Genomic DNA, 16,958 nt, shown 5'->3' with positions numbered 1-16,958 from the left:
CCACATAACCCCCCACTACGTGTTAGACTTAATTCCTGAACCACTATTTGGTCCTTGAGAGACGACCTAGGAGTTCCTAGTCTATACTGCACTTAATTGCATATTAATTCCTGAACCACTATTCTATCCCAAAAGTCTCTCTAATATGCATCTCTATTTGATTTTGAGTTTCTAGGATTTTTAAACACACATATCTCCCTCTCTCTATCTATTATTATTTATAAATCAACTCCACCCTATCTTTAATATTTTATCTCTTATTATAATATATTTTTAAAACGGAATCTATGTATAATTTTTAATTCCCTTATATCTCATGTTTTCTAGCCTTTAATTTTATTTTATTTAATTCCAACTCTTTTACTTCCTATACCTTGTTATTTAATTTTTAAACCAATTAATTAAAAGTAAAAGACTATTTTGCCCCTAGGCCAAGATATAAATATAATTAAAGGAAATAACATATTAATTATGTCTTAATACAATAGTACACTCAAGAACACTAATTACCAAACAAAAACACCAAAGTCTCAAGCCTATCTTATTTCTAAGACTCCTATTTTCCCGAATCTTATAGTATCCTCCAAATACACTCATCTAGTTGAGTTTCACCCACTCTTGGTTTCCACTGGACAATCTTGGTATCAACCTGATACGCTACCTAGTAATCGTTCAACTCAATTAAGTTAATCAACAAGTGTTTGAATTCTCTTTAGAATGTGCAATCAATCAGATTGCTTACAAGTCTTTAGATGATTACTCTCCTAGAGAGGATATGTGATCGATACAATTCAATCTAATAGACTCACTAAGTGTTTTCTCTCTTCTTTCTTTTACAATAGTAAGTTTGTATATCAATGAAGCTTGAGAGTGTTTCTAATATTGAGCTTTTTCTCTTCTCAAATATTCTCTTTTGAGTTCGTGTGCTTTTATGAGTTTTTCTCTCTACGAGGATTTCTTATGCTCTGTAAGTTATTCTCTTGATTCTTTCTTCGACTCATCTTCTATTTAAAGGCTTCTCAAAACGATATTCGTTAGATAGAACTTTGGCCTTGATTCTTGAGTTTTCTTGGTCTTTTCGTAAGAAGTAGTCGTTGGTTAAAGTCAACTTGTCATTTTCAGTGCTTTGAGAAAAATAGGTAATAATATTTATGTGGCACGACTTTTGAGGGAGAAAACATTCCATTAGTGTCTTCTTTGTTCTTAACGTCTACTTCTGATTTGTATAGGATGGAGCAGGTGGATGCATCTAATAGGAAATTTGCACAAAGTAAAGTAGATATGCATGTAGCAGATATGTTTTATCTCTTATCACTTTTTGTTGTTTTTAAACATTGAATATTTAATGGCATTTAATGCTTGTTTAAAACAACAAAGTGCTTTTTATGTTTTTGATCGTTCAAGTAGGATTTTATCATTTGAGTTTCACACTAAGATAACAAGCAATTCATTGAAGGATTCATCGTTGGATTAAATGGATCATTTAGCAAATGGTATCGTCTAGCTTATGTAAACGGTTTAAGATTTTGCTCTATTTAGCAAGTGTGTTTGCCAAGATGTCTTCTATCACAAGTTTTTGGATTTCTAATTGAGACTTTCAAAGTGCTTTCCAAAAGTATTTTATGGGCATTTTTACCTTCTTAACTATATTAAGAGTTGATTCATTATCGTCTGGTACGGTATAACATTTGCGTTTACCAAAACTATCATTACCACCTTAACTTGGCAATCGTTTAGTGGTATGTCCAATTTATGCCTAGGTGTTTTTCTAAGACTTGGCCTAAGTTACTTGGTTTTCAGAGTATTTTCATTCATTACCTCTATTCCAGCTATTCTAATATGTTAGTGATAACATTGTCATATGTTCATTTCATTTAATGTTGTTTGTTAGACCTCAAAACATATAAGAGTGTTTAGACAATTCAATCTTATAAATGATCTTGTCTTAACAATGGTGTTCAGTAGTATAGATTGTCCTAACCTCCACTTCCAAAGTCACATTCTCAACCCCAAATCTATAGCTTGAATCATTCTCTATTTCTGCCTAACTATTTATGGTTGATACACTAAAGTCATCTTTCATACACTTTTCACTACCTCTTGTAAGTTTTACCAAAATCTAAAGATAGCCTTGGGTCTCAATGTAAAACATGCTAGTTATCACTTCACACTACCTTATTCCATCCTTGAAGTACCCTCAAACTAACTTGATCACACATGACTCCTGGTATAATGACAAGAAGTGAACACTCTTGGTCACCCTATTCACAAGCACCCTCATAACATCATGCTCAGTTTATTGACTTTGGTCAGTGGGTACAAAGTCCATAACAATGTTATCCCACTTTCAAATTAAAACTTTCAATTGTTGAAAGGACAAAGCCCATTTAGACATTCCATCTTCATTTTCTAATCCATTAACCTGTAGCCATCCCTTAACAACATCTTGGTTTAACTTGAAATCATTTGTTTGATCAATACTTAACATCTTTATGGTACTTCTCAACCTCGAATTGTCCAATTTTCCTTTTCCCAATCATTTTGAAACACTCATTAGCTATAGTCAAGCAACTACATGAGTGAGAATCGTCGCTTAGTGTCGTGTCACGAATATGTCACTATTTTTGATGTTTTAATGTTGGTGCTTACCCTACCTATACTACCACTCAATGTCATGACAATAGTTTTCTAGATTTACAAAATTTAACTTGCATAATCACTCAATTTGGTACTTCCTAGTTTTTCTTATCCCAAATAATTATGAAAGCCTACCATGAGATGACCAATCTAACCAATTTCTAGAGAGATTATGTGTTTTGAAATAATAAAACTCATTTATAAAACCTCCTATTTATATACACCTTTTTAAAAATTAAATTAATCGAGTCTTACTATTTTTCAATTCTTATATCAATTTTAAAATACAATTTTCTAGGTCCACACAATTATAATATAATTCACTAAGTTATAATAATATTATTATATCACGTTATAATGTAGTTGATTATGTTTTGTTTAAATAAACTTGTATTGTAGTAACGATATATTTATAACTTTCTCTTTGTTACGTGGTTTTTGTTTTATTTCTTTACATATTTGTTTGAGGGTGAGTTGAAATATGCTTTTTATATAAATTAGTTCTTTTATTATTTTTTTTATAAATTATTGGATATTATTTGGGAGATATTCACTTTTGTTTACTCATCCGAAAGCAAACACAATGTTAGTGATACCAACAATGTGCAAGAAAAAAAAAATGGAAGATTAAATGTTTCGATTCCAAATCTCTCCAAAAACATGAGGTTAGGGTTAATCATCACTTTCTAGAGGTATTATTTATTTTGGAGATTGAACCTCCGTTACCATTTTATCTTTAAAAGATGTCTCAAAGGATGAGTGAATAATGAGTATTTAAATTGTACTTGATTTCAACTCTTTGGTGATCTGAGAATATTGGATGTACCAGAACAAACCCCGTAGTTGAGGACAATGAAAACTTTCATTCTCACATACCAGATCAATGTTTCGATCCCAAGTTCGTTTAGATAGCATTAGGATCAATCTTTACATTCTTAAAGTATTGTTCGCTTTAGAGATTCGAGTTTCATTATGATTTTATCCTTAAAAAACACGTTGGGAGATGAAAAGAGATTTAAATTGTGTTTGATATCGGTGTATTTGAGTTTTGAGCTTTTAAACTACTAAAATCTATTTTTAAGATTGTCACATACCACAAATATTAGATAATTGTTTGACACACAGTTACTGATGAAGTTGGAGAGGAAGGACTCATTCACATATTTAAAAAAAAAAAACTGAGGACTAAATTCGCGAGTCTAAAACACCTGAGTGAAAAAATGCACTGCCATCCCTCAATTGCACTGCCATAATACGTTGTAAGTGAGAGAGATTGTAAGTTCAACCTCTCCACTAACATAATACGTTGAGAAAATTGCACTGCCATCCCTCAATTGTAATACAATTATACCTTACAGTCTTAAATTTTTAACCTGTTCAAACTATGTGTCTGTATAAGGGAACTTTCGTCAAAACAAAGATGCAACATTTTTACATTAAACTCTGAAACTAAAGAACATCTAAATAAGTCTCTAACAGCACAATAAGGTGGTAATATAAACATTATTACGACATCAAACATACAAGCTGAGAAGTGAACATAACTATGTGCAACTTTAGCAGATAAACATAACTGATATTTGACTGAAGATAATCTACGTCGTCTTAGAAAAATCCAATCCAACGCTCACTGTTGATACTGCAGAGTAGAAATGCAGAAGTAGCAGCAAAGAGATCAGTAAGAAACCAATCACGATTCTTCAAAATAAACAGTTAAGAGATTCGTAATACCAGATAACGTTTCTTGAATCTATCAACGATTTCCTGGGGTTCTAATTTTGTCTCTGTATAAGCATCAATCTTGTTAACCTCCTGTGAGAGAAACATACGATATTGCTTTAGTAACCAGTGTATCCAAAGGGTTATTACTTGGTAGTTATGCAGGTTCAAATGGAGCAATCTGTCAGCTGTTGTGCAGCAAATTGAGAAATTTGAAACAAGAGCAATTTCCACAAAAAATAGAACTCTTTTTTACATAAAACTGAGTTTAGTGTACCTCAATCCACGTTGCAAGTTTTGGCCTTCCTTCGGTGATGTCATGTTTGAACACGTCAACAGAGACAGGTTGGAATCTTTCAACAAATGGAATGTATGCAATATCCACCTGATCATCACAAATATTTTTATATGATACAAAAGCTATGGTCATTGATGTAATCACGTATGATACTAGTATTCTACATTGGGATCAAACCATGACTACTTTCTTTCATCTTATTGAAATGTTTGGCTTTTGGATAGAGATATTAAAGATCACGAAATACAGAATTGGTGTTAACTAAGATATATTAAAATACGTTAATATCTTTAATGTATTACAATAGAATTTATAGTACTATAATAATTCTAAAAGCTAATGAGGAAATATGGAAATCAATGCTCGAGGATAATAAGATATGCTAAGGTATTTTGATTTATTCCAACACATTAGATGCATCACGACAAGCATTAGTAATCACAGCCTGAAAAGCAGCAAGTTTTTAAGAGGAAATCGAAAATCAAAGATTATTGAAATGATTTTAACTCACCAAACTGAATTGACCAAGAAAGAACGGCCCATCGTCAAATTTACCAAGAGCATTCTCCAAGTAATCAAAGGCAGAACCTGATTTAAATCGCCATGGTAAGGACCCACTTGTATTTGTGTAGAAAATGAAAAGGGAAAATTTCCTATAGTTATGAACTTAAATATATCGCTTACTAGCTTGCTGTACAACACCCCCTTTCAATGAAGAGGACGCGTCATTGTTGAATGTATCAACATGGGATAATAGTTGTTCACCAAACTCTTTCTTAGCAGGATCCTAGAAAAATTTGCACTCAACATCATTAATTCATTCTAACAAAGAGATGAGAGAGGCCATGAAGGGCCAAAAGAGAATGTGCAGTTTCTAGTTCTTACACCAGGAAACAAAGGTGTCCCTTCAAAGTTGGCATCTACATATTTGATCAAATCAAGACTTTCTCCCAAAACCTTGCCATTGTGCTCCAATGATGGCACCTACAAATGAATTCTATTTTAGGGAAACAAATTCAACTTGCTAAATCAAACCAAATCAAATCAAAATAGCAAATTAGAACCCTTTAATTACCCTCATTTGTCTAAGTTACTCACCTTATTTTCAGGGTAGACTTTCTCCTTATACCAAGCTGGCCTATCTTGAAGATCAATAGGAACCAATTTGATCTTGTCTTGTAGTCTCTGTAGTTTCCATTACCAATACGAGAAATAAAAGTGACAGAATAAGAACATTAAATAAGAGTAAATAAATAGTCTATGTGTAGACAGTGCAGAAGGTTGTTAGAATGTTATTTAGTTACAGACTGGATAACTTTCATAAAAACTACTTCAAAAAGGTTATTTCAACAATAATAATGTCTTATTCAGATGCTTTACTCAAAAATTAAACTCAAAATCATAATAAACCACAAGAAGCACGCACTTAGAACATGGCAAATGGAAGTAGTAAAAATGGACATCATAAAAAGGACATAACAAAGAAACAACCTTGTAGTTCCTAGTTATCCATACACGCTGTGCATAGGGGCAAGAATAACTGATGTACAACCTAAATAAACAATAAAAACAAATAAGGAAATGGGCATTTTAAAATTGAAGAACCATGAAAACGATGAACTTTGGATTGAGATGGAAACAACCTGGTGGTGCCATCAAAAAGAGGTGGGTCGGAGGTGGATGTTAATGGAGGAGGACGAACAGCTTGCACGCTACTGTTGGATACAAAGAGAGGGCATTAGAGAAGAACATAATATTGGAATAAAAATGTAACAGAGGATAATTTAGAAAATGAAGAATTTTAATACAGAGTTGCCATTGACGTTGTTCTTCACAGGATATTAACGATTGAATGGACAGAATCAGAATATAAAAGATAAAAAGAAACTTACATATATTATTTGACCATTTATTCAATTTTCATAGTCGTGTATTTTCAAATATAAAAGATAAAAAGAAACTTACATATATTATTTATATAAATAAAACTAAAAAATAAAGAAACAAAAGTTTTAAGATAAAATACTCTTAGGCATTGTAAATCTTACCATATAATGATAATAAAACTTTGGAATAAATGTTTAAAACAAAAACTAAAATTTAATTTTAAAGTGATGTTAAGAATCAGTATGGACTTGACAGTTCAGTTATGTTGATATCCTAAAGTAAATCCTTTGTTATCATATAAATTTTATTAAAAAGAAAACATAAATAAAAGAATACAAAGATGAGAATCGACTTAATCAATGATAAAAATTACATTTCACAAAATATATAAATGAAAAAGAAATCTACATAAATACATATAGGTAAAACACTAAATCATGTATAATTTATGAATCAAGACTAAATTAGCTAACTTATTAATACAATGATTTCTTTTATGAAAAACATGATAAACTTTGAATTGCATATATTTAAAAAAAAAATGTAAGTGTCAATGTTATTTCTCTTTAAGACTTTAAGAAACCACTCGTTGATCCAAAAAATCATGACACACTAAATAAAAATTATTCTGCAACCAAAGCCTTTGAAAAGTCTTTCCTCCAAGCATGCTCTAATGCATAAATGGCCCTTGTAAATTTGACATAAATAGAAATTTTTATTCTAAAAAAGTTGAAAAATTACTCACATATTCACCCAATTTCCTCTAAGAATACTAACACATGAAACTAAATTAGAACAAGCCCTAGATGTACTATCAATATTCACCTTAAATCAATTGACAGATCTTGTTATATTACGTCCATAAATAAAACCACCCAACATTCCCTAGCTTGAATATTAAAATACTTTAGTACCAAAAAATCGTAGACAAATTATTCATATGATTCTTAAATTTATTTCAAATTGGACGCACTAACTCTTAAGTTAAAAAATAGCATAAGAAATCACAATTGAATCCTGAAATCTATTATGATTTTTCATCCTCCAAATCATCCAAACAACTATAATAATATTATAACCACTTTAATCATTTTAAGAAAAGGATTATGAGAACACTTCATAAATTGAACAACCAAATCTAAAAAAAAAACTACAAATTCTAAATAACTTTTTTTAACCATGTTGGTAACCGTATTACAATAGAATAATACAAAAACAAATGAAAGATATATTCAATATTATTATCATACAAATAACATAGAGGTTTCATATATAACTAAAACATCATAATAGAAAAACAAAGTTTTATCACTCCTAACCTTGTCACTTAACAAATTCATACCTACTTATAAAGACCAATTAAACAAACAAGACGAAAAAAGTGGAAAAAATTATATCTTACACATGTAAACGACATAAATAAGAGGATTAATAAATTCAAACACATCATAAACATTACACTGAACAATATATTTTAATCACAATCACGTCAAATACACGAATAAATGCATATTGTACCATATGATTAATGCTTTAAATACCTACATGGCTCTATCATAGGGCCGCTTGAGCACCAACTTCCGATACCGACAAACCACCGGGATTTTTCATATTTTTCTCTGGGAAATTTTTCCTTCAGTTGATATTTTTTGCTTTATTTTTTTTTCATTAGATTCAGTCGAATTTTATTTTCCCACTAGACCTGAATACTGTTTATTGAGATAAATCGGTTCCTACGGGCCGATTTGATTCATGATTTTTTGACATCTTAATTATTCTTGTGAGATTAAATGGATAGTTTTAAAAGGGTAGTTAATGTTTTAATAATTTTGTTACTTGTGGAGTACAAATGTAAAGAGTTTATTGTGTCATGTTATATTCTTAATGGTTATTACTGTCTCGTGTAATAATAAGCAGACTTTAATGTGGTAATTAGTAGACTTTAATGTGATAATTAGCAGAACTTGAAGATGAAAAGTTAAAGTTGTGGATATAAAGTTCAATTGTATTCTTTTTATTATGATTGAGTGAAGAGGAGTGAATCAAAATTATTCACCAAAAAGACTTATTATAACAAATTGACAAAAGCATTCAATTATGATAATTAAAGTTTCTAGATGAAAACTTTTCTTGGATCTCAAATATAATTATAATTGGGAGGGATAGAAAATGGTTACGTAAAACCAAACATAACGAATCTAACGACAACCAAGAATAATGCGTTGAAAGCGGCACATATGGCCTTGTTTGTTTATTGTGAACTCTAAAATGTCTTCTAATTTACCATATTTTGTTTTATTTAAGAAAAAAAGCGACACATATTGTTCCCATATGCAGATGAACCTAGTGAGCCGTTTCTGGTTCTGAAAGCTGTGAAGTTCTCCATTCTTTTAGTTTTACGTACATGGAAATTGAACTCTGCATATAGTTGTAGTTTTTTATTTGTGAACTCTATAAAACCTCTTTTAATTTACCGTATTTTGTTTTATTTTAGAAAAACTGACAAATATTGGGTCCATATGTTTGATGCCCCTGCACTGCAGACGAACATAGGAGGTACTTTTTTGTTCTGAAAGTTGTGAAAAATAAAATCACTTTATTCTTGTAATAGTCTCTCGGTGTGTGTATGTATTATTGCTACATTTTTTTCGTTATTAAAACTATAGCCTTCACGATTCTTCAGGTACATTCCTATCACTTTTACAAGACTGTCTTAGAGTTCTTCCTTTTCTTAAAATACAACAGAAGAAATTAAAATAAAGTGAGCTTCTTTTCTTTTAACTATTAGTGACTTATAAAAATTTGAGGACAATTTAATATAGTATATATAGATTTATGTACAATATAATGTTATTTTATAATTTTTTCAACAATATTTGTATTGTATTAGTAGGTTTATGTACAATTAATATTTTAAATATTATTGGACAATTTAATGTATGAAATTTTCATAAATTATTTGTTTTGCTCAAATTATTGATTTTCAGATAAATTAAATGGATAAGATGGTAAAATAAGGAAAAAATTAAGAAAAAAACTTTAACATCATGACAGATAAATGGATAGGTAAGAAAAAGTATGTCATAGAAAGCGAGGATATTATGACAGATAAACAAAGTACGTCATAATAACTTGAATATATTATGACAAGTAACCAGAAGTAGTCATAGTAGGTTTGATTTTCTATGACAAGTAACCTAAAGTACGTAAAAAGACCTATGACAAAAATTTTCGCTACATTATAAAAAGTGTGAAACTTCTATGTCTGTCATAACTATGATGCAATAACACCTATCATAGAAGGTCCATTTTACCTGTCATAGAATGGCATTTATGTATTAGTGAGACAATGATGTAGATGTTGTACCGCCATGTTTATGAGTTCAACTTTGTTAAGATACCAAATGCTAAAACTTCAAAAGAAGTATAAAATTTTCTAGAAAAAGAAAAAAAGGAGATAACCAAGTGAAGGAAGTTTGACTTCAAATACTTAGGGGTAAGTTGGAGAACATGAGAATGAAGGAGATAGAAGGAGTTTCTGAGTACATTACTCAGGTTGAAATTATGGTGAACCAACTCAGTAGAAACTAAGAAACGTCGATCGATGGATAAGTAGTGGAGAAACTAGTTGATGATGGATGAATGTGAGGACATAGAAATGGATTAGAGGTGAATAAGTATTATGGGTGATAGAAATTGAATATGGAGGTACCCCTTTATCTTTAGAATTGTGGTTGAAGGAAGAAAAAGATTGAAATGAGGGAGTTAGAGATGAAGGAATTCGTGATTTACTCCACTTGTTGAAAAGGATAAAATGCTTTTAAGAGAGACGAATATAAAAGACAAAGAAAAAGGTAGTTCATAAGTACCTAGTATTAATTGATTTCAATATTGAATTGACACTTATCTTGTTATAATTATATGTAAAATTCATCTTAATCACCCTAATTTTACTTATTTTTCAAAAATACAAGAAATTAGAGAGTCAAAACTTAAATATGAAGAAAAACAGAGAAACTCAAGAACTTTTCAAGCTATCTGACATAGCACAGTTGCAACGCTGAATGAGGGCTTGAGCTGCAAAGAGAAAACCTAACATGGAAGGTTTCCTCAAGCCCTGGCTTGAAGCTCAAGCCATGGAAAGTCCTTCATCATGAAGTAATCATAAGAAGGCTTCAGCCCAGGAACACATAAGTTAAGCCTTGGAGGAAACCCAGCTACGGAAGAAACCTTATGACTAGAGCCATGAACCATCGCTTGAACCATGTTGTTAGAGTTTATAATACCATAATTTCATGTGTTTAAGAGACTTGGAAGAGAGCTTTTGGAGCACTTTTTGAGAGAGACTTTAGAGAGTCTTTTCACTCACTTCCTTTATATTTAATATAACATTTTTAAGGAATTAGGAGATGAAGTTTCTTCCTTTCTATTACTTTTTTCTATCATTTATGAATAGCAAAATCTCCCATGTTGGTTGGAGTGAGATGTAACAGCTTTGAACTCTCTTATTTCCGGTACTATATTTCATTTATTGATGTTTGCTTTTGATTTGAAGTTTGTTATTTGATTTATACTTAATGTTGGATGAATTGATCACTCATCTTACTTTACTAGCTTAAGATTTAGTGGGAACTAGTTTTAAGTTGTGGTCTATGTTAAGACCTCGGCAAGTGTACTAAATTGTATCAAGTAATAATAAATGGTAAGACCAAGTATTGTTTCCCAAGAGACTCACGACACTAAACAATTGTGTAATTACTTAACTAATTAAGACGGAAAAGATATTTTGTTGGTTTTCAAATGCAAATGCAACAAAAGTATATATGAATGTAAATTGATCAATTGATGCTAAACACTAGAATGAATGGATGAAGTTGATAATATGAGATGATAATGTTGTTGGGGTTTAGATTTCACCTAATCACTCTCATGCATATAAGAATTCTTCTTCTTTATTAAATGTCAATGTCACTTTCTAAATTACTTAGAACCCGATGTCTCGGTGAAAGAAGTTTATCCTTAATTACTAGACCACAATGTCCTGCATCCCTAATAATTAATTATGCATTACGAACGAAAGCTTAAGACAACCAAGCGTTCTATCCCTATGTATAGACAATAGTTCCCTTGGGAGAAATTCTCCATATCATGAATTGTAAGATATTTGTTGATACTCAGGCAAATCAAATATCATGTCGTGAATGAGTTAAACATAACAAGCATTGAGCAAACAAGAATAACCCTAACAATTAATGAAAGAAGCATATATAAATCAGAATCAATTCAAATACGTGAGAGTTTAGAGGTTACAGCTTTCCCAACAACAAATAAGGTTTAGTTCTCCATTATAATGGAGAAACTAGATGAACAATGGAAATGAAAGAAATAGAAAAACCATAAAAACTTAAGAGGAGAGCTCCCGCATCCCCAAATATGCCTCCAAGGGGCGAAAAGTGTGTTTCTGTGCTCAAGCCATGAAGAGATACCAATCCTTGGTCGTGCAAGTCCTTAAATAGATCAAAATTGGATCATGGGCCAACGTCGCTAGTGCTCATCGCCCTAAGTGGGGGCAAGCAGGCGAAACTGCCAGAGAACTGGCGCTCAGCGCCCCTGGAAGGGCACCCAGGCGGTGTGTGATACATGAAACTGATGTGTAGGGCCCCTGGCTGACGCTCAGCCTTGATTGGCTGGCACTCAAGGCCCTTGAGGCGGCCCTCAGCTTTAGTTTGACTTTTCTACACTGCGTCTTTTTCTCTTTTTTTGCATCCCAACTCCTTGATACTTTTACTCTTCTTCCAAATCATACCAATAACCTACAAAATTAAGGGAATTTAGGGATAAAATCATTTATTTTTGTGTTACTATTTTTAAGTTATTGTTACATTGATTTTTGCATTCTTTTCTGCATAAGTTTTGGTACTTTAATGTTGCGCACCATTGTTTAAATTATTGTGTATGCAAAGGAGAGGACACAAATTGGTTTTATTATTCGTTTTAGAGGTTGAATGCGCAATTAGAAAGCGTAACAGCAAGACAAAAAATAAAGACAAATTATGACTTCACCGTTGTAGTCGTAGACTGAAGCCGTAGAAACAAAACTTTATATGGAAGCAAATTGTCTTAATCAAAAGGTTCCAAAGAACAATCGGAGGATATTACTGGGAGATTACACTTGTATTTAAGTGTTGATAAGGTAACCAATTCATTTATTTTCGTGTTACTGTTTTTAAGTTACTATTACATTTATTTTTACACTCTTTTCTGCATAAATTTTTGTGCTTTAATGTTGTTCACCAATTTTCAAATTATTGTGTATGCAAAGGAGAGGACAAAAACTAGTTTTATTGTTCGACCCAGAGGTTGAACTAGTAATTAAAAAGCATAACAACAAGAACAAAAAACAGAGACAAATTCTGACTTCACTGTTGTAACTATAGACTGAAGCCGTAGAAACAAAACTTGATCTAGAAGCAAACTGTCTTGATCAAAAGGTTCCAAAGAACAATAAGAGGAGATTATTGAGAAATTACACTTAACAACATGAGCCACACCATTTTTCAAACATTGCTAGACCCACAAAAGGAGTGGAGATGAAGCATGTATTACTCTATCTAATAACAACAAATCAATTTGCTGGTTTTGACCAAGAAGATCCTTTTAATCACTTGACCATGTTCTGTAACCTATGTAGAACACTTGGAACAAATTCTAAAATGGCTATTTTCATTTTCACTTGTAGAAAAAAAGCTAAGATTTGGTTACAATCTCACCCATATCAAAGCTTAACAAGTTAGGATGATGTGGAAAGAAAGTTTCTAGCCAGATTCTTCCTACCATCTAAGTATATTAGTTACAAAACTACCACTGCAACCTTCTCCCAAGGAGTAGATGACCACTTCTGCGAAGCATGGGAGAGGTGCAAAGCCTTACTTAAAAGTTGTCCTAATCATGGATTTGATGAAGTAACATAACTCAACATGTATATAATGGACTTAGACCACAAACAAGAATGCTACTGGATGCTTCAATAGGAGGAACTATGATGATGAAGAGGGTTGAAGAGGTTACCACAATCATTGAATCACTAGTAACTAGTGATTGTCAAACACAATATGGCAGAAATCAACCTTCCAAAAAGGGATTACTAGAGCTAGGAATGCAAGATGTCATATTAGCACCGAATAAACTCATTTCTCACCAAATGGAAGAAATGGAAAAGCTGCAGCTTGAGTCGAGATCTCACGACTCCACATATCATATATTAAAATGTGATTTATGTGTAGATGAACACCAAAATGGCCACAACTCTGTAGTTGAAACTGCAAAGGAAGAGGAAATACACTTCATGAACAAGAATTGAATACCAGATAACTACTCTAACAATTAGAGATCAAATAGTGGAGTCTCATTCAACTTAGGGATTTGACGCTCAGCCCCATTTGGTTTAGCCACGGGTAGCCAATGTTTAACCCCATCACACCTAACACAAGGTCATTAACGCCCATTAATCTTCGAGATAATCTTGGAATAAGTCTTAGAGAAAATCTTGGGAATAATCTTGGAGATAATATAGTTTTATAAACATAATCTCTAACCCTTAAAGCTCTAAAAAAGAATCTTTCAACAAATGTCTATAACAACATAATCTATACTAGCAATTGAAATTGATAATATGGATCTCAATAGCAACTAAATTTCATCTAGAACATTTATAAATAAAGAGCTCAACTTTGGTCTTCATCATTTACTTCAACCATCCCACTCACCATTCATCAATCACTTCTTTCATTATCATTCACCACTTCCCTTCATGTTTTGGGTGGTCTTCCACATGAAAGATTATCTTTCTTTGATTATCTCGTAATTTCATATTGAAATATGAGGTTATATGAGTTTATTTTTAAATTAAAATAGAGTTTATTTTCATTTATTTATTTTTAGTTTTGATATTATTTTGAATTGTTTTCAGTCTTATGTCTTTAATTGAAATTCGTTTTAGATTTCTAATAACTTCTTTTTAAGAGAAAGGTAAAAGATTTACATTATTTTCATGCACATATATAATCTGCATTGCATCGTATTCATACTTGGACTATAATAATGAATAAAGTGGTTAGAGCCCTTCTTAGATTATAGAAAGAAGCTAAATGAATTAACATATTGATGTTGTTTGCTTAACCATAAGAGGTAGAACAATAAATAAGATTTTTCATTATTGTGATTATGCGTGTAAAGTAAAAAATTAGTAAGTTAATTAATAGATTATATTAAAATTAGTAAGTTAATTAAAAGATGAAATCATACTCTTCAAGATATGATAAGGAATATGGTTTATCATTTCACCTTACCAAAGTCACTTTGGGGAGATGCTCTAAAGACTATAACTTATATTTTAAACAGAGTGCCAACCAAGGCAGCTGTCACAATACCTTATGAGCTACGGATTGGGTGAAAGCCTAGTCTAAAACATTTACGTGTGTGGAGATATTCAGCTGAAACAAGGCCTTATAAGACAAAGAAATTGGACTCTCGAACAATGATTAACTATTGGTTATTCTAAAAGATCCAAAGGCTATAAGTATTATGATCTCAAATTAAAGAATATTTTTGAGATGAGTATTGCCATATTCTTTGAGGATATTGAGGTTGAGAGGAAGAATAAGGTTAGAGACTTTATTTTTGAGAAAGAATTGGTGACAATTTCAGATCACAACATTGGCTAACCAAGTTGTGTAACAAGCTTCCTTCATAAAGTCGGCTTGTAGTAACTTCCCAACATTAGTCTTAGCGGTTAGCCTCCTCTCTTCTCCTAATTTTCTCTTCTTTTGAGATACCAGCCTAGATTCATTGAAAATAAACAACCTATGAGGGGCTATCCTCAGATTGATCCCTGGAAGGTCAGCTGCAGTCCATGTGAACAAACTAGCATTGTTGGTTAGGACCTACCTATAACATTTTCTCCTTCCTCGTCTACTTTTATCTCAATCTTTAGGCAGTGTTCCTCATGCAAGGGGAACATACTAATTTCCCCCAACAAGTTTCATCCACGCATCATTACCTACCCTTGGTTGAGGTATTCTCTTTCTATGGCTAGACCAATTATTTGCTTTCTCAACATTGTTAGCACTGAGTTGCACAATAGAAAGTTGCAAACTTGCTATGTAGCATTATCGTACTGTTTTCTAGTATCTGTGGACTGTGATGATGTGTCTTGATGATGATGAGAACTTCATGGCTAGGTGGGGAGTAGACACCATCGCATCAAGTAGGTTGAGGGATGGCCACCCTAGTAGAATCTTGTAAGACATGTTGGTGCTTATGACCAAGTATTGAATAGGTATGCTCTTTGTTAAATTCCCTTCCCCAAACGTTGTATGCAAGTCAATGTATCCCTTAGTGCTCACCCTTACTCTAGAAAAACCATATATCGGCTCTTCATACAAGGTCATTACCTCTTCTGGTAACTCCAACTTCTTATAAGTTTTCGAATAAAGGATATCCATTCAACTACCCTGGTTTATTAAGACTTTCTTGATGGCAAAGTTTTCAATCTCCACCTTGATGACCAAGGGTCGTTTATCCACTACTTGGAAGTTTCTACGAAGGTAATAAGCGGCATCCTCTTCATCTTGAAAGTCTGGGATATTGCACTAATTGACTACATCACCCTCATATGTTTCTTTTTGGCTGAAGATGAAGATCCACCTCTCGCGAACCCTCCGGATATGGTACTAATCGTACCCCTTAATAAGGTCTATCATTAGAGTGTATCCCATCGCATTGAGTTGACTTTTCTTTCTTCTTCATTTTCTCTATCTCTCTTAACTTCTCTTTTATCATTATATCTTTGGTACCTAGAACGTGAGCTTACCCCACGTCATGTTTCATAAATCACTTAAGATGGCCGACTTGAATTAATTCCTTAACTTTGTCATAAAGTGTGGCACACTCATCGATCGTTTGGTCGTAGTTGCGATGATACTTGCAATACTTCTTCATATTGGCATTCTGTGGTGTTTGGGATTTCCTAAGAGGTGATATAAGATTCGCTTATAATGCTTCCTCCAATACACGAGACTCGGGAGCGTTTAAGAGTGTGTATAGTGAGAACCAAGTAGGCATGAACTCTCTGTGGTGCAATTCGCTCTTTGGGGTTGAGTCTCGATCAACCTATGAAGTACTTGAAAAAACTAGAAGGGCGGGGAGAGGAGGGGGGGGAGGGTTGAGTAGTGTTTATGGAAAACGTAAATTGCAACCCTTCTGATATAGCACGTTATCGAGCGTGTGAAATATTCTTTTGAAGGATTAGACGTTCGACTTCAAATATATATGCATTGATAAGATCGTCATGTTATTCATAATGTTTCTACTATAGTGTATGTAAGAACTTCCTTTAAAAATAAAGGATAGCTTGGAA

General features: G+C 32.4%; 1 protein-coding gene and 1 non-coding gene across 2 annotated transcripts; both read right to left on the bottom strand.

Moving 5' to 3' along the window:
* Positions 1-3,850: 3,850 nt before the first annotated feature.
* On the bottom strand, positions 3,851-6,521 carry LOC108320228 (glutathione S-transferase L3). The gene is made up of 10 exons (XM_017551598.2): positions 6,463-6,521; positions 6,298-6,369; positions 6,146-6,206; positions 5,753-5,839; positions 5,540-5,638; positions 5,339-5,441; positions 5,166-5,242; positions 4,634-4,741; positions 4,369-4,449; positions 3,851-4,276 (listed from the first exon to the last, which is right to left on the bottom strand). Exons 1-10 carry the CDS (start codon positions 6,471-6,473, stop codon positions 4,265-4,267), a joined length of 711 nt encoding a protein of 236 aa, XP_017407087.1. The 5' UTR covers positions 6,474-6,521; the 3' UTR covers positions 3,851-4,264.
* Positions 6,522-13,389: 6,868 nt separating this feature from the next.
* LOC128196055 (small nucleolar RNA R71) lies at positions 13,390-13,496 on the bottom strand. The gene has a single exon (XR_008248155.1). It is a non-coding gene; the product is annotated as a small nucleolar RNA R71 (small nucleolar RNA).
* Between the last annotated feature and the right edge of the window lie 3,462 nt (positions 13,497-16,958).

This window comes from Vigna angularis, chromosome 3, assembly GCF_016808095.1.
Source record: "Vigna angularis cultivar LongXiaoDou No.4 chromosome 3, ASM1680809v1, whole genome shotgun sequence".
Classification (NCBI taxonomy): domain Eukaryota; kingdom Viridiplantae; phylum Streptophyta; class Magnoliopsida; order Fabales; family Fabaceae; genus Vigna; species Vigna angularis.
Note: the sequence above shows the minus strand (reverse complement) of the source record. Positions and strands in the feature narration are given on the sequence as shown.